Source organism: Somniosus microcephalus, chromosome 3, assembly GCF_052327205.1.
Source record: "Somniosus microcephalus isolate GS21.2 chromosome 3, FLI_Smic_1.0, whole genome shotgun sequence".
Taxonomy (NCBI): Eukaryota; Metazoa; Chordata; class Chondrichthyes; order Squaliformes; family Somniosidae; genus Somniosus; species Somniosus microcephalus.
Window position 1 is genome coordinate 108,674,995 of NC_140989.1, and position 22,058 is coordinate 108,697,052.

Consider the following 22,058-nt stretch of genomic DNA (forward strand, 5'->3'; position numbering starts at 1 on the left):
TCCGCCTTACTGTTTGGAGGTCTATATACCACTCCCACTAATGTTTTCTGCCCCTTAGTATTTCTCAATTCTACCCATACAGATTCCAAATCATCAGAGCTAATATCCTTCATTACAATTGTATTAATCCCTTCTTTAGCCAGTAATGCTACCCCACCTCCCTTTCCTTTTTGCCTATCTTTCCTGAATATCGAATACCCCTGGATGTTGAGTTCCCAGTCTTGGCCATCCTTGAGCCACGTTTCCGTAATCCCAACCAAATCATATTCGTTTACCTCTGTTTGCACAGCCAATTCATCCACCTTATTACAAATGCTCCTCGCATTAAGACACACAGCCTTCAGGCATGTTTTTTTAATGCACTTAGACCTATTCAAATTATTATTTACTGTGGCCACGTTTGATTTAAACCCTTGATTTCTGTGACTGCCACTTTTGTTTTTCTCCTTCCTATCTTTTGCTTTTATCCCTGTTTTCCTTTCCTCTGTCTCCCTGCTCAGGTTCCCAACCCCCTGCCATTTTAGTTTAAACCCCCCCGAACAGTGCTAGCAGACCTCCCCGCAAGGATATTTGTCCCGCTCTGGTTCAGGTGCAACCCATCCGACTTGTTCAAGTCCCACCTTCCCCAGAAGAAGGCCCAGTGATCCAGGAAACTAAAGCCCTCCCTCCTGCACCAACACTTTAGACACGCATTCATCTGCTCTATCCTCCTATTCCTATACTGACTAGCACGTGGCACCGGGAGTAATCCAGAGATTACAACCTTTGAGGTCCTACTCTTTAATCTGCTACCTAGCTCCCTAAATTCTTGCTGCAGGACCTCATCCCTCTTCCTACCTATGTCGTTGGTCCCAATGTGAACCACGACCTCTGCCTGTTCACCCTCCCCCTTCAGAATGCCCTGTAGCCGCACAGTGACATCCTTGACCCTGGCACCAGGGAGGCAACAAACCATCCTGGAGTCACGTCTACGGCCACAGAAACGCCTATCTGTTCCCCTTACGATAGAATCCCCTACCACTATTACTCCCCCACTTTTTTTCCTCCCTTCCTGAGCAGCAGAAGCACCCCTGGTGCCAGGAAGTTGGCTGCTGCTGCCTTCCACTGGTGAGTCATCCCCCTCAACAGTATCCAAATTGGTATACCTGTTTGAAAGGGGGATGGCCACAGGGGTCCCCTGCACTACCTGCCTGCTTCTATTGCTCTGCCTGGTGGTCACCCATTTCCCTTCTGCCTGTGCAGCCCTACCCTGTGGCGTGACCAACTCATCAAACGTGTAATCCACGACCCTCTCAGCATCGTGAATGCTCCACAACCCATCCATCCGTGGCTCCAGCGCCTCAATACAGCCCGTTAGTAGCTGCAGCTGGATGCATTTCTGGCACACGTGGTCGTCAGGGACACTGGCAGCGTCCCTGAATTCCCACATAGAGCAAAAGGAGCATAACACGGGGCTGGGCTCTCCTGGCATGACTTACCCCTTTAATTAATTAATGAGATCCCCTCTCATTCTTCTAAACTCCAGCGAGTATAAGCCAAATCGGCCCAATCTCTCCTCATACGTCATTCCTGCCATCCCAGGTATCAGTCTGGTGAATCTTCGTTGCACTCCCTCCATGGCAAGAACATCCTTCCTCAGATAAGGTGACCAAAACTGCACACAATACTCAAGGTGTGGTCTCCCCAAGGCCCTGTACAACTGCAGCAAGACATCCTTGTTCTTGTACTCGAACCCTCTCGCTACGAAGGCCAACATACCATTTGCCTTCTTAACCGCCTGCTGCACCTGCATGCTTACCTTCAGCGACTGGTGCACAAGGACACCCAGGTCTCATTGCACTTCCTCTTCTCCCAATCTGTTGTCGTTCAGATAATAATCTGCCTTCCTGTTTTTGCCACCAAGGTTGATAACCTCGCATTTAACCACATTATACTGCATCTGCCATGCTTCTGCCCAATCACCCAACCTGTCGAAATCATCCTGGAATTTCTCGGCATCCTCCTCACAGCACACACGCCCACCCAGCTTTGTGTCGTCTGCAAACTTGGAGATATTATATCTAGTTCCCTCGTCTAGATCATTTATATATATTGTTAATAGCTGGGGTCCTAGGACCGATTCCTGTGGTACCCCACTAGTCACTGCCTGCCACTCAGAAAATGACCCATTTATTCCAACTCTTTGCTTCCTGTCTGCCAACCAGTTCTTTATCCAAGTCAGTACCTTGCCCCCAATCCCATGTGCCGTAACCTTACACGCTAATCTCTTATGCGGGACCTTATCGAAAGCCTTCTGAAAGTCCAAATACACCACATCCACTGGTTCTCCCTTATCTATTCTACCAGTTACATCCTCAAAAAATTCCAGTAGATTAGTCAAGCACGATTTACCTTTTGTAAATCCATGTTGACTTTGTCCGAACCTGTCACTGTTTTCCAAGTGCTCTGCTATTACATCTTTTATAATGGACTCTAGCATTTTCCCCACTACCGATGTCAGGCTTACCGGTCTATAATTCCCCGTTTTCTCTCTACCACCTTTTTTGAATAGTGGGGTTACATTAGCTACCCTCCAATCCATGGGAACTGTTCCAGAGTCCATCAAATTTTGGAAGATGACCAGCAATGCATCTACTATTTCTAGGGCCACTTCCTTAAGTACCCTAGGATGTAGATTATCAGACCCTGGGAATTTTTGGGCCTTCAATCCCGTCAATTTCCCTAACACCATTTCCCTACAAATACTGATTTCTTTCCGTTCCTCCCTCATTTGACCCTATGTTCCCCGACATCTCTGGGAGGTTATTTGTGTCCTCCTTTGTGAAGACAGAACCAAAGTATGTATTTAATTGGTCCGCCATTTCTTTGTTCTTCATTATAAATTCCACTTATTCTGACTGCAAGGGACCTACGCTTGACTTCACCAACCTTTTTCTCTTCTCATATCTATAAAAGCTTTTACAGTCAGTTTTTATGTTCACGGCAAGCTTACTCTCATACTCTATTTTCCCCCTCTTAACTAATCCCTTTGTCCTCCTTTGCTGAACCCTAACTTTCTCCCAATCCTCAGGTTTACTGCTTTTTCTGGCCAATTTATATGTCTTCTCCTCGGATCTGATGCTATCCCTAATTTCCCTTGTTAGCCACGGTTGAGTCACCTTTTTTGTTTTATTTTTATGCCAAACAGGGATGAATAAATTCTGTAGTTCATCCATGCGATCTTTGAATGTTTGCCATTGCCTATCCACTGTCAACCCTTTGAGTAACATTCCCCAATCAATTCTACCCAACTCGCGCCTCATACCATCGTAGTTTCCTTTATTTAAATTCAGGACCTTAGTCTCTGAGTCAACAACTTCACTCTCCATCTTAATGAAGAATTCTATCATATTAAGATCGCTCTGACCCAAGTGGTCTCGCACAACAAGATTGCTGATGAATCCTTTCTCATTACATAATACCCAGTCTAAGATGGCCTCACCTCTAGTTGGTTCCTCGACATATTGGTCCAGGAAACCATCTCGTATACATTCCAGGAATTCCTCCTCCATAGTATTGTTACTAATTTGGTTAGCCCAATCTATATGTAGATTAAAGTCATGCATCTCTAATTTCCCGTTTAATGCCATCCCCAACCTCTGCATTACTGTTTGGAGGTCTGTATACCACTCCCACTAACGTTTTCTGCCCCTTGGTATTTCTCAGTTCTACCCATACAGATTCCGCATCATCAGAGCTAATATCCTTCCTTTCAATTGTGTTAATCCCCTCTTTAACCAGCAATGCTACCCCACCTCCTTTTCCTTTTTGCCTATCTTTCCTGAATATTGAATATCCCTGGATGTTGAGTTCCCAGCCTTGGTCACCCTGGAGCCATGTTTCTGTAATCCCAATCATATCATATCCGTTTACCTCTATTTGCACAGCTAATTCATCCACCTTATTACGAATGCACCTCGCATTAAGACACAAAGCCTTCAGGCTTGTTTTTTTAACACTCTTACACCTTTTAGAATTATTATTTACTGTGGCCATGTTTGATTTAAACCCTTGATTTCTCTGACTGCCACCTTTGTTTTTCTCCTATTCTTTTGCTTCTATCCTTGTTTCCCTTTCCTCTGTCTCTCTGCTCAGGTTCCCAACCCCTTGCCATTTTAGTTTAAACCCTCCCCCAGAGCATTAGCAAACACTCCCCTAAGGACATTGGTCCCAGTCCTGCCCAGGTGCAAACCGTCCGGTTTGTACTGGTCCCACCTCCCCCAGAACCGGTTCCAATGTCCCAGGAATTTGAATCCCTCCCCCTTGCACCATTCCTCTAGCCACGTATTCATCTGAAATATCCTTCTATTTCTACTCTGACTAGCACGTGGCACTGGTAGCAATCCTGAGATTACTACCTTTGAGGTCCTATTTTTAAATTTACCTCCTAACTCCCTATATTCAGCTTTTAGGACCTCATCCCGGTTTTTACCTATACCGTTGGTATGTATATGCACCACGACAACTGGCTGTTCACCCTCCCCTTCCAAAATGTTCTGCTGCCGTTCTGAGACATCCTTGACCCTTGCACCAGGGAGGCAACATACCATCCTGGAGTCTCGTTTGCGGCCGCAGAAACGCCTATCTATTCCCCTTACAATAGAATCACCTATTACTATAGCTCTCCCACTCTTTTTCCTCCCGTCCTGTGCAGCAGAACCACCCACGGTGCCAGGAAGTTGGCTGCTGCTGCCTTCCTCTGATAAGCCATCTCCCTCACCAATATCCAAAGCGGTATATCTGTTTGAGTGGGGGATAGCCACAGGGGACCCCTGCACTACCTCCCTGCACCTACTACTCTGCCTGGTGGTCACCCATTCTCTTCCTGCCTGTGCAGCCTTTACCTGCGGTGTGACCAACTCCCTAAACGTGTTATCCACGGCTTCCTCAGCATCGCGAATGCTCCAGTATGTATCCGCTCGCAGCTCCAGCGCCGCAATGTGGTCTGTCAGTAGCTGCAGCTGGATACACTTCCCACACACATGGTCGTCAGGGACACAGGAAGTGTCCCTGATTTCCCACATAGCGCAGGAGGAGCATACTACGGGGCCGAGCTGTCCTGCCATGACTTACCCTTTAATTAATTCAAATTAAATTAAATTAAATCAAATCAATCCCAGGCTCGTGCTCCATGAAGCCACTGCCACTCTCCCGGGGTGGCGCTTCAGCAATACCGCTGATCAGTTGGAAAACAAATGATGCCCTGGAAGCCACTTTGAACAGTGGTATCTGGAGCTATGATGGCAGCAGACTGAGCTTCCATTCCAGTGCACCAAGCATTGGTTATGTGCACCATTCAGCCTTCTTCTGTAGTCTGGCCCGTGGTCCTCATCTGAATCCTCTGCAGCAGAACTAGTGTGCGACCTCACCCTCTGACGATTTGCCACCTGGGCAATCCTTTCCCAGGCCTGGACTCCTGTGCACATTTGCCCAGTGTCTCACCATGCACAGATCCCTCCTCTGTCCTAGCCTCTAAAATAGGCGCAGTGTCAGTCTCTGAGCTGGTGGCTGCAAGTGTAAGATCAAGTGACGGTGTCTGTTCATCTTTACTGTCTTCATCCTCTTCCTCCTCTGACTGAAGGGACAAGGGTTGGGTTGTGGTGCGGGGAGAGCAGAAAGTAAGAAGTATGTGCTTGCAATATTTGCAGCTTGTGAGCCAGAAGAGATTGTGGGATGAGGAAGAAGTGGGTTAAGAAGGAGGGTTAGCTAATTTAACCACAGTAGCGTTTTATGCTGCGGTCTCTTGACCCCAGTAGCTCCAGAAGGGCATTTTGTGAGTCAGTGATGTCATCAGATTCACTAACATTCTCCTCCTATTTTTTAACAATTCTCCTCAGAGGCAGCTAACATCAAAAGACTGTTAAGTGGTGTTTCACACACAAATACTGTAATGTTATTTTGAATGCAATGTATTTTAGAATGTGCTATCATGGACCTGCTCATTTATTGGTGCTGAAATCACCGATTGTATCTTTTTCTGTTTTTAAATGACAGGTTCTCTTCCACTCCTTCGGGCTAGAAGATACCACCTTTGTTTTGAAGGTAATACTGATCTTTAAAGCTTTTTAAAATAAATGTGCGTAATTAATGATACCATGAACAGCAATTAAAACTTTCTGGTTCCATGCTTGAACATACAATTTTTTTCGGAAGTACCTGTATGATGAAAATAAGAATCCTTGCCTTTTGTTTGATATACTTTAAAAGCAAAAGTAACAAAGGTTTAAATGGAGGCTATTCTTCATGAGAACAAAGGCCGCGATTTTATCGATCGATGCGGCTTGGGAGCGGGTCAGCTGGTTTCCGGGTTCCAGTCCTGCCCCCAACTTCATCCAGCCACGGACGTGATTTTACATCAATTGGCCTTGTTAAGCTCACCCAGCAGGCTTGCCGGCCATTAAAAAGAATCCGGTCAGATGACATCATTTGATGATGCATCATCTGCCAGTTTTCTTAAAGGGACCATGCACATTTTTTTTTGACAGCTTATTTCTCAGTGTTTGACAGCATTGAGGTGCTGCAAACACTGACAATGACTGTTCACAGGTGAGTTCTTGCACCCAGGCTCTCCAGTGACTCCCTCCTTAGGCTAGAACAGATGGCAGCTGCAGGTGAGGTTACAGAAGCGATCTGTCACTGGTGAGAGAGGTTCTCCCAATGAGGTGGGACTAGACATACAATTCAAAATGAATTTCCCAACATTTCCTTACCTCTGAAACTCACCAGTGCACCACTGGATCCTTCACACCACTTCTGCAGCTGTCATCAATGCAGAAACATTACAGCAGACTCACAACACACCACACTTACCTGGCGTGGTGTCCGGACGTTGGGAAGCCCGAAGTAGAAGTGTCAATATTTCAGAAGAACCTTTTAACTGCCTGTTAACAACCTTTAACAGGCAGTTAAGTGGCTATAATCCTCTTCCCGCTGCTAGGTGTCGGGTCCATATGTAAACCGGGGACCCGACACTTGGGAAGATCAATTGGAGGCGGGTTGATAGCGGGTTTCCTGCCCACTGTCAATCTTTGCGATTTTGCCGGATGTCCCGCCTCCAAATCCGCCCCCTGAGTGCTGGCAAAATTCCGGCCATGGTGTCTGCAGGAAAGAAGCAGCATGGATCATGCATTAGCAAATATGTCTTCTCTTTGCAGGCAAGTTGATTAAAGTGCAACATTCAGCAGACTATAATGTCATTTCCTATTGTTCTAATGTGAGAACAATTCTGCTCTCTTAACCCTATTCCCACAAAATTGCTGACCATCCAACTTTGCTTTCTGGCCCCCATGCTAGCTTATAATGTAAACAGTTCCCTCTTCTTAGGTACTGTCCTGCTCCCTTTCAGCTCTGCTGTCATCAACCCCTCCTCAAAAAATCCACCTTTTCCCCTCTATCCTTGTAAACTACCTCCCCATCTCCAATTTCCCTTTCCTTTCCAAAGTCCTTGAATGTGTTGGCGCCTCCCAAATTTATGCTCATCTTTCCTGCAACTCCATGTTTGAACCTCTACAATCGGCTTTCCACCCCTGCCACAGGGCCTAATCAATGTCACAAATTACATCCTCTGTGACTGTAGTGCACTATCCCCTCCTCAACCTTTTCGATCTCTCTGCAGCCTTTAACACAGTTGACCACACCATAATTCTTTAATGCCTCTCCTCCGTTGTCTGTCTGAGTGGAACTGCCCTCACCTGGTTCCACTCTTATCTGTCCAGTCATAGCCAGAGAATCTCCTGCAGTGGCTTCTCTTCTCGCCGCTGCAACATTACTTCTGGAGTACCCCTAAGGATCTATCTTTGGCATCCTCCTATTTCTCATCTATATGCTGTTTCTCAGTGATATCAACCGAAAATACATCAGGTACCACATGTACGCTGACGATACCCAGCTCTAACTCACCACTGTTGGACAACGTGGAGAGTTAAAGGATTAACAGTCGAACTTCTTCTTATCATGGAACAATAGACTTTCCAATATAAACAGAATGGCTTTGAAGTGTTGTGAGAGGAAAGCATAGCTTGTCTTCTGATATGTAAAGTGCTTGTGCAAAGAAATACATGATATTAAAGATATCAGCCATGAGTGATTAAAGTGTAACTTTAGGGACTTGGGTAATAAACATAGGTAGAGGTATCCATTAGCTATAGTATAGAAAGATATCAGTTGATAAAGCCTGTTCTTCCATTAGACGTTGGAAACTGTTAGGTCAGGAAGTCTTGTTTAAGGAAAGTAGATTTGGGGTAAACAGGTGGTGTGCCGCAGTGCAGGTGATGTGCCACAATTGCAGCATGTAGGAGTTTGTGGAGAGCACTGTGATCCCGGAAAACCATGTTTGCAGTAAGTGCCTGCATCTTGAGGAACTTCAGCTCAGAGTTTTTGAGCTGGGGTCTGAGGTGCAGAAATTGCGGCGCATCAGGGATGGGGAGAGTTACCTGGACACTTTGGTCCTGGAGGCAGTCACACCCCTTAGGTTAGGTAGTGGTACAGGTCTGGTTAGTGGTCAGGGACAGGAGGGTGTGACTGCTGTAGTGTATGTACCCGTCTACCTTTAAGGGAACTATTGAATGTAACCGTTCACCTTTAAGAGAACTACTTTAGGTGTGGCACTATTTGTTTGGCTTCTGTATACTGTAATACCGATAGTGACCACACCAGTATATAAGTGTTGTGGCAGGATTGCTGGGGCAGATTCGCCCTGACCTCTGAATAGTAAAGACCTGTTTGTTTGTACTTCGAAAGTCTGTGTATTTATTTACTGCACAACCCACAGACTTTTACAGTGGCGACGAGTCTGATCGTACCCTGCGGCAAGACTACCAAAGCAACGAAGAGCGTCGAAGAGAGGCAACCGCCCTCGTCGTGCTACCGAAAGAAAACGCGAGGCTGCAGCAACAGAAAGCGGGAAGACTAGCAACAAAAGCTGTATCAGCAACAGGCACTGACTACCCTTCTGCCGCGGTGCGGAGTGAGCCGACCAGCAAGAGACAAGGCGGCCGAAGAGACTGTGAGTAGGGGAAGGTGTAGAAGTATCCGGAGGATAAGGGCAGAGCACTCGACCTCGGTCGAGGGGGAGCTGTACCGGCCAAAAGTCGGGTCCAACGGCGTCGGGTGACAGCTGGACCGCGATCGGCGGGAAAAATCCGGGCAGCGACCGCAGCCACGAAGCGCTGAGCCTGCGAGTAGGCGCGGGAAGAGAATCCCAGCTGCAGCCGGGGAGGGAAACACCGGTCTGCGAGAGGGCTGGGGAGGCGAACGGGAACCGTGCGGGTGAGAGCCGGGTGCGGAGAGAGAGACTGCGAGGAGCCAGTCCAGCGGCTGAGCTGTTCTCCACCAACGGGGTACTCAGAGCCGGCAACACCGAACGTGCGGGAGTGGGAGAGCGAACAGGAGCCGAGAACGGGGAGAGAGACTGCGCGAGAGCCAGTCCAGCGGCTGAACTGTTCTCCACCTACGGGGTACCCAGAGCCGGTAGAACCGAACGTGCGGGAGAGGGAGAGACAGAGCCGAACACGGGGAGAGAGAGACTGCGCGAGAGCCAGTCCAGCGGCTGAACTGTCCTCCGTTAAAGGGGTGTACCCAGCGCTGGGAGAGCCGTGCGGGCGGGAGGAAAAGACAGAGCCGAGTAAGGGGAGCTGTGCGAGAGCCAGCCCAGTGGCTGAACCTGTCCACTGTGGGGAAAGCGTACCCCTTACATCAGGGAGAAACGCGGGAAGCCGCCATTAGGCGGAGAAGACGACAGAGGCGGGAAACCGCCATTGAAGTGGGCGGGGAGAGAAAGGAAGAGCGGGAAACCGCCATTTTCGCAGGAAACCCGCCATTTTAGAAAAAAAATAAAATAAATAATACTTAAAGAAATACGGTGCTGCTTCAAAGAAATAAAGATGCCTAAGCGAGGGAATATTAACGATTTTAATTCTGAAATAGAAGACTGGGCCACGTACGTGGAACGCATAGAGATCTATTGCGAAGCCAACAAAATAGAGGAAGACGACAAGGCGATAACATTGCTAAACTCGATGGGGGCAAAAACATACGGGCTCTTGAAGCATCTAATAGCACCAGCTAAACCAGCGGATCAGACCTTCGAAGAAATTGTGGCTGTGCTGAAGGACCACTTGAACCCCACACCGTTGATGCTGGCTGAGCGATTCAAATTCTACGCAAGAACGCAGAGGAAAGACGAAAGCAATGCGGAATACTTGGTCGAGCTGCGTAGGCTGGCGAAATACTGCCAGTTCGGAGGGAATCTGACAGAGGCACTGCGGGACAAGTTCGTATGCGGATTGTCCAAAGAAGGAACGCAGAAGCGACTACTGGAAGAAAACGACCTCACACTGGACAGGGCTGTCCTCATAGCTGCATCACACGAAGCCGCAGCGAAAGGGACGGCGGAAATGCAGCTAAAGGCGGCGGCACTCGGGGTGGACCAAATTACTGCGAGCACAACAAAATGCTACCGTTGTGGGAAGACAACGCACGACCAGAATTAATGCTGGTTTAAGAACCAAGAGTGTAGGAAATGTGGCAAACTGGGTCACATCGCGAAGGTATGCCGGTCCGGGAAGAAGACCAACAATCAACGGAAGCCACCACAAGAAAAGTACAACAAGGTACATCAGGTGACTGAGAAGAGTGCAGACGAACAGAATTCAGACTCAGACCCAAACAACCAGGAGCTGGGTAGTCTGCGAATCCACAATGTGGGGAAAGAGACTGATCTACAAACGATCTGGGTCGTACTAAAAATAGCTGGAGTCCAAGTAAGAATGGAGCTGGACACTGGATCAGCTCTATCAGTCATCAACCGAAGGGACTACCACCGGCTATTCTCTCACATACCTTTAAGAAATACCAAGTTCGTATTACAGACATACACGGGGCAGAACGTATACCCCATGGGGAAAATAAGAGTCAAGGTGAGAGATAGAGGGAAAGAACACCCAAGAATGAATTTGTACGTAGTACCTGAAGGAGGACCACCACTTCTAGGACGGGAGTGGATTAAGAAAATAGATATGGAATGGCACTACCTAAAAGCCATAATGAGGGAGGACTCGGTGCAAGCTATCAGCTCAGATTCTGAAATGGATGACGATAAGACCAATGCAAATATGGAAGACAAGGCTAAAAGGGACTTGCCGACGATGGGGAAGGAAACGCAGACATGCAGAAGGACTTATGTTACCAAGAAGAATAAAGCTGCAGAGCAGAACTCAAGGTTGACAGAGAATTCTGAGCCTGTTCAAGCAAAGGATTCATCCACGACGGAAGAACACCGAGTTCGGACTCAAACTTATGTCAAAGTACGACAACAATTAGAACAGTTGAGTAACCGTCTCATACAAGAGATGAAAAATATGGAAAAGTTCTGGGACACCGAATGGGAGAACCTGGAAAGACAACAGAGACAGCTAACTCAAGCAGTGAGCGACCATAGAGCCATTGTGGCCAAATACCAATCACATTCCCCTGATGCTGTTCAGAAACTAGAATATTTACAGAACGAACCAAAGGAAGAGGAATCTTCAGGAAGCCAGGATTTTATCCCAGTTCATCTCTACGACTCGTTGCAAGCAGAGTGTAACAAGTTGAAAGAACAGTATGAACTGGTCCAGACTACCATTCTGGAAGGGGTTAACTCAGCAACCTCCGAAAAGCTAGTTTCAGTAGAAGCATATGAACAACTAAAGGTTGAACATGAGCAGGAAGTCCACAGGCTACAGGAAATTCTGGATGAGCTCAAGGCCAAGACAGACTCATCGGTAGAGGTTCCATTCATCGATGAGAAAGTAGAGGTGAAAGACATGGCAGAACATGAAAGGCAAGATGTCCAAGAATTCATAATAATATTGAAGGAAACCCAAGACAAATATGAGGCGGCAATGACCGAGGTTCAACGACTTGAAGAACAGATTCAACTGGGAATCCTTTCAGTAAAGAAAAAAGAAACTGTGAGGAACACCGAGACTGTAAGAATGGGCCCTGAACATGAGCGAGAGAGCATCAAGGCGCAACTTCTCCGAGCACTGGAAACCAAAGTACAAGAGGGAGCGAAGGTGAAAGCATTGGATAACAAGGTGGATGAAATGGAGAAGACTCTGATCCACCGTGTTCCCAGGGAAGAGTTAACGGTCAGCCAACTTCTTCATATGCTGAAGGACAGGACTCTGCAAGGGGAACAATTTGAACACGAGCTTCAATCTTCAGGGGGAAGGAGTTCGGAGCTCCCAAAAGTCACGGAGATAGCTGAGGTGGCAACACAGATTTCACAAGGATGCCAAAAGTACGTTGAATCACGCCAAGGTGAACAGAAGAATGTGGAACCCGTTACTTCAGTAGAAGGGTTAAATAGCCTGATAACGCAATTCCCGATGGAAGGGAAGGTATTGAACTCACAAATGAGGTCCGTCGTAAAGGAATGGCAGATAACCCAGGAAGAGCGGGATGAATATGAATGCATGCAGAAGGCTTTTCAAGAAAGATATCTAGGGAAGGAACCACCGTCAGCTAACGTCCAGATGGGTGAGGGGGAAGAAGAAGGCTCTCTCGCTGGCCTAACTCAGGACGAACCCGAATATGACCATGACCTGTTGAGTGACACTGAATATTACGAGGATGTGGTCTGCCCAGTTTGTGATGAAAACTCCCAAAGTGCTGAAATCCGGATGAAGCACTTAAGGTCTAAGGAACATAGAGAGTTGGTGGCGCTACAGCTGGCAGCCGAGAAAGGAGCTCCGAGAGTTTCAAAAAGGCAGAAAAGGAAAAGAAGAAGCAGAAGATAATAACTGTCTAAAATGTTAGCACTTCTACCATCTCAGGCGGGACACTACGAAAGGAGCTAAATTAGTTGGAAAACTGGAAAAGGTCAAGACAGCCAGTTGGTTGTAAAAGTCCGCACTGCTGGTTCAACAGGACGAAAGTTCAAGCTGTTACGTCAAGAAAAAGGCTATGGAGGAGTCACGCTAGCCAGGTGAACCGGCTACACCAAAGAGATGTTGTTCGGAACGAGTCAAGATCAGAGACTGCATCTATGAACTGTTTCCGCAGAGACTGAACCTGTGAACTGTTTCCACCGAGATTATATCTGTAAATTGTTTTATATGACGTTGACTCCACCGAGGTTATATCTGTAATTTGTTTTATGGGAAGTTGAAGTTATGTATGTTTAACGGGGACGCTGTAAGTAATAAGCTAAAAAGGGAGGATTGTAGTGTATGTACCCGTCTACCTTTAAGGGAACTATTGAATGTAACCGTTCACCTTTAAGAGAACTACTTTAGGTGTGGCACTATTTGTTTGGCTTCTGTATACTGTAATACCGATAGTGACCACACCAGTATATAAGTGTTGTGGCAGGATTGCTGGGGCAGATTCGCCCTGACCTCTGAATAGTAAAGACCTGTTTGTTTGTACTTCGAAAGTCTGTGTATTTATTTACTGCACAACCCACAGACTTTACAACTGCAACTCAGGCAGGTAAAGGGACACCAGGTGCAGTGCTGGAGGAGCCTCAGCTTTTGCTCTTGTCCAACAGGTATGAGGTTCTTACTGCCTGTGTGAATGAGGGAAAAGCCTGCAGGATGGATGAGCAAGCTGACCATGGCACCATGGTGTAGGAGGCCATTCAAGTTGGGGGAGTGAAAGGGACTGTAGTTGTGGTAGAGGACAGTATAGTCAGGGGGATAGATACTGTTCTCTGCAGCCGCGACCAAGAGTTCCAAAGGTTGTGTTGCCTGCCTGGTGCCAGGGTTAAAGACCTCTCTTCGTGGCTGGAAAAGAACTTGGAGTGGGAGGGTGGGGGGTGGCGGGGGGGCGGGCGCGGTGGGGATCCAGTTGTCGTGGTCCATGTAGGAACCAACGACATAGGTAGGACTAGGAATGAGGTTCTGTTGAGGGAGTTTGAGGAACTAGGATCCAAATTAAAAAGCAGAACCTCAAAGGTAATAATCTCTGGATTGTTACCTGAGCCACACACAAATTGACATAGCGACAAACAGATTAGAGGTTTAAATGTATGGTTCAAAGAGTGGTGTGGGAGGAAGGGGTTTCAGTTCATGGAGCACTGGCACCAGTACTGGGGAAAGAGGGAGCTGTTCCGTTGGGATGGGCTCCACTTAAACTGGGCTGGGACCAGTGTCCTGGCGAACCAAATAACCAGGGCAGTAGACAGGGCTTTAAATGAATGAAGGGGCAGTGGGAGGATTCAAGAAAGAGTAAATTTAAAAGCAGCGAGAGAAATGTCAAGGCTCTAGAGCAGTGTAGCGTTTTGGGTAAAAATAAGCAGAGTGGGTCAGGAAGGGACAGAGAGTAACAAAGGTAATAAGGCATCAGTGACTAAGGTGACATCAGGGAAAAATAGAAAAAAGTCAAAGCTAAAGGCATTATATCTGAATGCAGAAGCATTCGCAACAAAATAGAGGAATTAATAGTGCAGCTAGGTTCTTTCCTCCCTTCCCCCCTTTCCCATCCCCTGCACTTGCTTAAAAACCTGTTCCATCTCCAGCTTTTTCCAGTTCTGATGAAGGGACATCGACCTGAAATGTTAACTCTGTTTCTCTCTCCATGGATGCTGCCTGGCCTGCTGAGTTTTTCCAGCGTTTTCTGTTGTCATTTCGGATTTCCAGCATGCTATCGTATAGAATGTCAATGTTTGACAGCTTCACAGAGCTGTCAAATGATGACAATTCATCTGTCAAAATTTTTTGACAGATGAAACGTCATACGCTGATGTTCTCTGTAACCGGCTTCCCCTTAATTGTCCTGCTCAGCCCGCTGGGCGGGCTTAACAAGGTCAATCAAGGGAAAATAGCATGGGTTGGCCACAAGTCAATGGAGGCGGGACAACGACCCGACAAGCAGCAGTCCCGCCTCCAACGCGCCCCCATTGGCAAAATCGCCTCCTTTGTGTCTGTCTTTACGGAAGAAGATGCAAAAAACTTCCTGGAAGTAATGGAGAACCAAGGGTCTAGCGAGAATGAGGAACTGAAAGAAATTAGTATTAGTAAAAAATAGCACTGGAGAAATTAATGGGACCGAAAGCCGATAAATCCCCTTGACCTGATGGCCTACATCCTAGGGTTTTGAAAGAGGTGGCTATAGAGATAATGGATGCATTGGTTGTCATTTTCCAAAATTCCATAGATTCTAGAACAGTTCCCGTGGATTGGAAGGTAGCAAATGTAACCCCACTATTTAAGAAAGGAGGGAGAGAGAAAACGGCGAACTACAGACCAGTTAGCCTGACATCAGTAGTAGGGAAAATGCTAGAATCTATTATTAAGGATGTGGTAACGGGCATGTAAGGGTAAAACTGGGAGAGCTTCTCCCCGAGATGGACCCTCTGATATAAAGGGTCGACGTCCGCCTTATTCCCAATCAATCACTCGGAGTCCGGAGGTTCGTTCAGTAAAGCAACTTTATTTACAAGCCGGCAGGGGAGACACTCATGCTGGGATGAATGCTGTCCGATCGCTAAGATCCCCTGCCTTATATACAGTTTTTTTTGTCTAAGTCATGGCTTACATCATGCAGTTGATTTCGGGTGCAAATTCTTGCGACCCGTGTGCACATTTTGACCGTTACATAGTCCTGTGACCCCATATGTTATCTTTACCACATTCCTCAATTGGTAGCTAATAGCAGCTGACAGTTTGACCATTTGACCACATTATTCAATTATTAGCTGACAGTTTGTGCCCATTATTCAGCTAGCAGCTGACAGTTTGACCATTTGGCCACATTCCACCATACTTTCCTATGGGACATGTACATTGGATATATACTCAGTTTCTAAATTCCCTTATTTTAGCCCTTTTAACTCTTTCAGTCCCCCCTTTTGGTCCTGATTAATCCCTTTTAATCATTGGCCAACCCGATTATTTCTCCTATTATACTGTCCTGCCTGGGTGGTGATCAAATCCAACCCTTTGGATCACCTTGTTTATATAATCATATTATCATTCTGATTTCTATGCCCCCTACATCCTTTCCATCGACATATTATCCATCCAATTATATAGGTTATAAGCATTAATGTTATTAGTACTATACATCCATTAAGCAGGTCTTTCTCGTAAGCCTTCGCTCGTTCATAGTAATAGTCCGTCTGCTCGATGGGAATCTGCCCAGGAGGTTTCTGTAACAATTACCACCGAACGGCATACATTACTACTTTATCAAGGTCATGTACATTTCTTCCACTTCCTTCTTCCTTTTTTGTTTTCTACGTTTTTTACAGGTGGAACATGCTGCTATTCCCATTCCTATCGCCAAAACCAATTGTACTATAACTAGTATGTGAGACGTAATGTGGATCCAGGGGTGGATGTTGATCCAGGGGTGGATGTTGACATTCATCCCCCAATCCCACAGCTTCTTATACCATGGAACCTCCTGTAGTTCTACTTCTATATCCCTTTCTAGTTCCCCAAGGTTCCTTTGCAACATTACGTATTGTTTCACCATTTTACTTAAGCCCTCTTTTATCTCTTGCAGATCCTCTTGCAGGCGGGGTATCGGAGCCCCCACCGGATCTTCATAATTGACCAATTCATCCCTTAAACTATCTGGCACATTTAGTTTCATTTCCTCCCTTGAGTGTACATACACCAATCTGGTGTGTCCAATTGTCACAGGGATCTTTGGTGTGAAGCAGAAGTTAGGCATTGGGATTACACATACAAGGTTGCTATATTGGTACTCAGTCTCTGTGGTGGCTATACAATACTCCCCTCTGCCTCTATATCCCGAGCGGGTGTGATGCTGATCGACATGTGATAATTCCAACATGCACCCCTCTGTTTTATTATAGCCGCACTCATCCTTAGGGCCTTCTCCTACTGGATGTGGGCATATCGTAAGCGTACCTTTCCCATGGCATCCGTTTAGGGAGACTCCTCTTATAGTACCATTCTTCCTGATGGCATAGGTATCAATTGGATAGTATCGGAGGTATGTCTCACCCCTCACTATGCCTATGTTTGTTACCTGGTACTGTGGGTATGGAGTCATGTCTAGTCCCATCACTGGTATCATGAGTACCATGCCTATCATTGCTGTCATTTCTGCTTTGCATTTTTGTATCACTGGATATACTCTGGTCATCCCCTTGAGGGCACAAGCACTTAGATGGCCTGGATTCTGGCTCAGGCCATAGAGCTGTGTGCTGTTAATCCAGTCTGGTACCTCACCTCATTGTATCTGTGCCAGATCTAGGCATGGCACAAGCCTCTCCCTACCCCATCTTTTTCCTGATCCTCATCTCTATGGTTTAGTTTGTTGATAGTGCTAGCATGGTCTTCTATAACTTTGATTCCCTTGAGTAATTTCCTTATCGTATGTTCTCCCAACTCTGATTCTTGTTGAACCAAACCAGTTTCTTTCTCTAAAATCTGTTGTATTACCCTTTGTAGTCGTTCCACACGACTTTGGACTCCTTGGCCTAGAAATTGGGTTTTGGCTTAGCCAGGGTTTTAGCGCCGGAAGTTAGTGCCGGCGCTAAGTCCCCCTGCGCGCGCCAAAAATTCAGCAGGGCCGCGCCCAAACGGCTGCCGGCGCTACTGAAGGGTCTTTGCGGCGGTAAATCGGCGCTAACTGCCGTTTCGCGCCGCAATTCCAGCGCTGCGGCACCCGATGCGGTGCGGCAGGCTCGGGAAGTGCAGGCCTCCTCCTTCCGTTAAGGAGGAGCTGCCTGCACCCGGCCGCGGCCCGCGCAAATCTGTCTAAAAATGAGCCCGGCACCTCGGACAAGTGCCGGGCTTGCATCTGTTCCGGGGGGTGGGGGGGAGAAGTCCGGGGAGGGAGCTGCGGGCAGGCGGCCGGCGGGAAAGCGGCCGGCCGCCGCGGGGCCTTTAATGCGCCGGCGCAAACTCATGCAAGACTCTGTTGCCAGAGTCTTAGTTGCGGCTGCCACGGGCGTGGCGGCCGCAACTGAATTTCGGCGCTAGGGCCCGTCGGCATGGCAACCGGGACGCTGCGCACACCGATGACGTCATCGGTGCCGGCGCAGCGCTACCGGTGCAACGCCGATTTAGGGCCCCAGGGAATTTTTAAACTGGCCATAACTCTGGCGCTAGTCCCTCTAGCGCCTCAAAAGCGGCGCTAAGGCAACTGAATTTCTAGGCCCTTGTATATCTAGGGCATTAATGAATGACGTCCCTGTATTTATTCTCGTGACTACATCGTTTCCTAAGCCCCTCTTAATTCTTTGGTGGAATGCAGCATGTCCCCTGAAACTAGTAGCCACTGTTGCATCAGCAGCTTGGTTAATTATATTCCTTATCATATATGCATACAACTCTCTAGTTTTAGTAAATCTTTCACAATATCCTGACCATTGTAGCATGGTTAAGTTAATTAGTACTGGTACAATTTCGTGTCTCACATTATCATACAATTGTTCTCCCTCAGTAAATAACACCAGTCCATTTTCGGGCCCAGGAGTCAATTTTGGACACCTTCATTCTTCAGGTGTCGTTGTGATTGGGGTATTGTTGGTTTTAGGGTTACTCCTTGTGGTGTAATCCTTGTTGTTGTTGGTTGAGTTGTTGTAACGGCATGTACAATAGTCCATCTTATGATATCGTCCGTGCAGCTCAGGACATATCCTCCCCCTACTTGACCCAACACCTGCCAGTGTCTATTACATCTTACCATATTGCTGGTATCTGTCATTCTACAGGGTCCACATGGTCATTGATCCAAGTTCACCCAGATACCGTTACACCTGTAACATCCTTTTCCTTGTTTTTCACACTCATAACTTTGTGATATAATGAAGTTCCTCGTGGAGTCTCCACTAGGGATCTTAACTTGCAGTCCATTTCTTTCAGCCCGTTATTTGGGCTTATAAGCGTTGTCATCAGAGTAGTTATGATAATCCATCTCACTGGATCTATGTTTACCTGTAATTTAAACAGAGGTCTGGTCGTCTTCTGAGCTCTTTCCCCTAGAGGAGAGGGTAGAATGGGGGTCTTTAGTGTTAAATGGTTTCACCTGGGTCCAGTGCTTCCATCGCATACCCGTCGGTTCCTGTAGACAAACACACGTATCACTTGTCATTAATACAGTATATAGCCCCATCCAACGGGGTTCCATTCCCTTTCTTCCGATAACTTGCGTCATTACTTGTTGACCTATTCTGTGCAACTCGTCTGGTTTAAGTCCAGCATTCTGCCTTTCTAGATCTTTAATCTGTTGTTGGTTCCTTACTTCTTTATTTAGTGCTTGTACCTCCTGACTTAGTTATACTAAGTATCGCCTTAATCTATCTTGTACTGGTCCTGGTTCTCCCACCCCTCCAGCCAAATCTGCTGGTAGTCTCATAGCTCGTCCCATCATTAATTCATAGGGGGTCAGTCCGGTCGTTCGTCCTGGGGTGGCTCACAGCCTCATTAGTATGCTGGGTAATAATTCTGACCATCCCTTCCCTGTTTCTTGGATGGCTTTTGTCAGTGTGTTTTTCAGTGTCCTATTCATTCTTTCTACCATCCCCGAGCTCTGGGGGTGATATGGTATATGGTATTTTTGTGTTACGTGTAACAGCTTACAATTTTCTCTCATTATTTTACTGGTGAAATGAGTGCCGTTGCCTGAGTCAATTTGCAGAGGCACTCCCCAACGGGGTATAACCTCGGTAGCCAATATTAGTGCAACTATTTTTGCAGAGCAATCTTGGGTGGCAAAGGCTTCCACCCACCTGGTAAATTGGTCAATTATTACCAGGCAATATTTCTTCCCCCGATCCTGCGCTAAGGGGCCATTAAAGTCAATTTGTAGGTTTTCCCAGGGTCCTTGGGGCCTGGGTTGGTTTGCTACTCTAACTCTACATCTCTGTCCTACATTATTCTTAGCGCATATTATACAGCGGTGGCAATATTTCGCTACTTCCCGACCCATCTTTGGCCACCACCACCAGTACTGTGTCAGTAGGTGCAACATGTTACTTCTGCCAGTATGTGCTACACCATGGTATAGCGCCATCAGTTGCTGTCTGCAACATTCTGGTGCCACCACCTGGTTACGGGGGCCCCATTTCCAAATTCCATCTTGCGGTTGGGTGCCAGCTTGTTTCCATCTCTCCTTTTCCTCTTTACTAGTACCTCCATTATATTCACTTCCTGTACCCCACTGACTGTCATGACTATATTTATTTCATTTTTGAATGCATCCTCTGGTTGCATTTCTTCTGCAGCTAGTATGGCGGCTAGATCTGCATACCTATTCCCTATAGGGGCCTGGTCCTGGGGTTCCTGTGAGTCCATACCCTCTATCTTTGTGTGGGCTTTTATTTTAATTACCGCTGCCTCTAAAGATGCTTGTGCAGCCTTAACTAATCTTTCTATTAGTTCTATCAGATCATAACCTCGGCCCCTATTACATTTTTACTTATATTTTTTTCCACCCCTTTGTTTTGGGTCTTCCCTTCCCCCCCCCTTTCCTTTTTTTTCTCTCTCCCACATGGCAGCTGTCTCTCATCCTGCCAGTACACTTCACACCTAATCTGAGCTGTCTTTTGTCTCCACTGTCCTTTTACCATCTCGTCTGGTTTTGAATACCTCTTTACTTCTTTTGTTCTATCGCAGCCCTGCCTTCGATCTATTCTATTTCCTTTCCAGTTTTGAGAAAGGGTTCACCCGAAACGTCAACTCTAATTTCTCTCCACGGATGTTGCCTGGCCTGCTGAGTTTTTCCAGCATTTTCTGTTGTTATTTCGGATTTCCAGCATCTGCAGTATTTTGCTATCGTACTAGTGTTTGGTTCACTGCCACACCTTTTCTAGGAATGCTTACCTTGAAGAAGTTCTGCTCTTCTCTTCGACGGGATCTCCGTTTGGTTCTTCAACCTTGTTCATCTTCATTACTTTCAGTCTCCCTTCTCGTGTTTGATCAGGTATCTGCCAAGACTCGGTTTCACAGCCACATCATTTTCCTCAGCAACTGTCTCCGGTTCCGACTTATTCCACATGGATTCCAACTAAACTTCCACCCTTCGTGTTTCGGATCCACCCAGGATTACAAATATCTCCAAGATATTCATTGTTCCTCGAACTACTGCTCTTGCCGCATCCTGAGATCCACGCTCAACGCCATGCAGCGCCACATGAACACCCTTGACCTCTCTCTTCAGCAACACCGGCGCACTCTATCTCAAAGCTGTCCGGGTCCACAGTTCCATTTCATCCTTCGACTCATCCGACGCTTCAACAAAAAACTTTTTCTCTTCCTTTCCGATGTCAAGGATCGTAAGCTTAATCAACTCTTGGACACCAACGCCCCTCCGGAACCTTCTTCCCCATCACTTTCCTCTGACCCCCTTCTCCCAATCTCACCCCCTGCCGCGTTTTCACTATCACCTCTGACCTTCCACTCTCTGACCCCGAATGATCAGTCCTCAGCAAAGGCCTGAGCTTCATCCCCTTACGCCCCCACCTCAATGAATTTCGAGCTCGGCACGATGTTGAGCACTTTTTCCGCCGCCTTCGTCTCCATGCCCACTTCTTTGGCCAGGAGTCTTCCCCCCGCACGACTGACCCTTTCTCCCACTTGCAGAATTCCCATTCTACCTGGACCCATCCCCCTGGCCTCTTACCCTCTCTAGATCTTTTCATCGCTAACTGCCGCCGTGACATCGGCCATCTCCATTTCTCTGCTCCCCTCACTCACTCCAACCTACCTCCCTCTGAACTTGCAGCACTCCATTCTCTTAGATCCAACCCTGACATTGTCATTAAACCCGCTGACAAGGGGTGGTGCTGTTGTTGTTTGGCGAACTGACCTCTACCTAGCGGAAGCTGAACGCCAACTCTCCGACACCTCCTCCTACCTCCACCTGGACCATGACCCCACTACCGAACATCAAACCACCGTTTCCAAGACTGTCACTGACCTCATCTCCTCTGGAGATCTTCCCCCCGTGGCCACCAACATAGTTCCCCAACCCCGCACAGCCCGCTTCTACCTCCTTCCCAAGATCCACAAACAGAACTGCCCTGGTAGACCCATCGTTTCAGCCTGTTCTTG

At 47.1% G+C, this 22,058-nt stretch overlaps 1 protein-coding gene across 1 annotated transcript in view; it reads left to right on the forward strand.

The window, feature by feature from the left end:
• The window catches only part of LOC147121256 (uncharacterized), a 306,514-nt gene that overhangs the window by 110,449 nt on the left and 174,007 nt on the right, over positions 1 to 22,058 (forward strand). Inside the window, exon 3 of the mRNA XM_085977640.1 lies at positions 6,034 to 6,081. Coding sequence (XP_085833766.1) covers positions 6,034 to 6,081 — 48 coding nt within the window. The remainder of the gene's footprint in view (positions 1 to 6,033; positions 6,082 to 22,058) is intronic.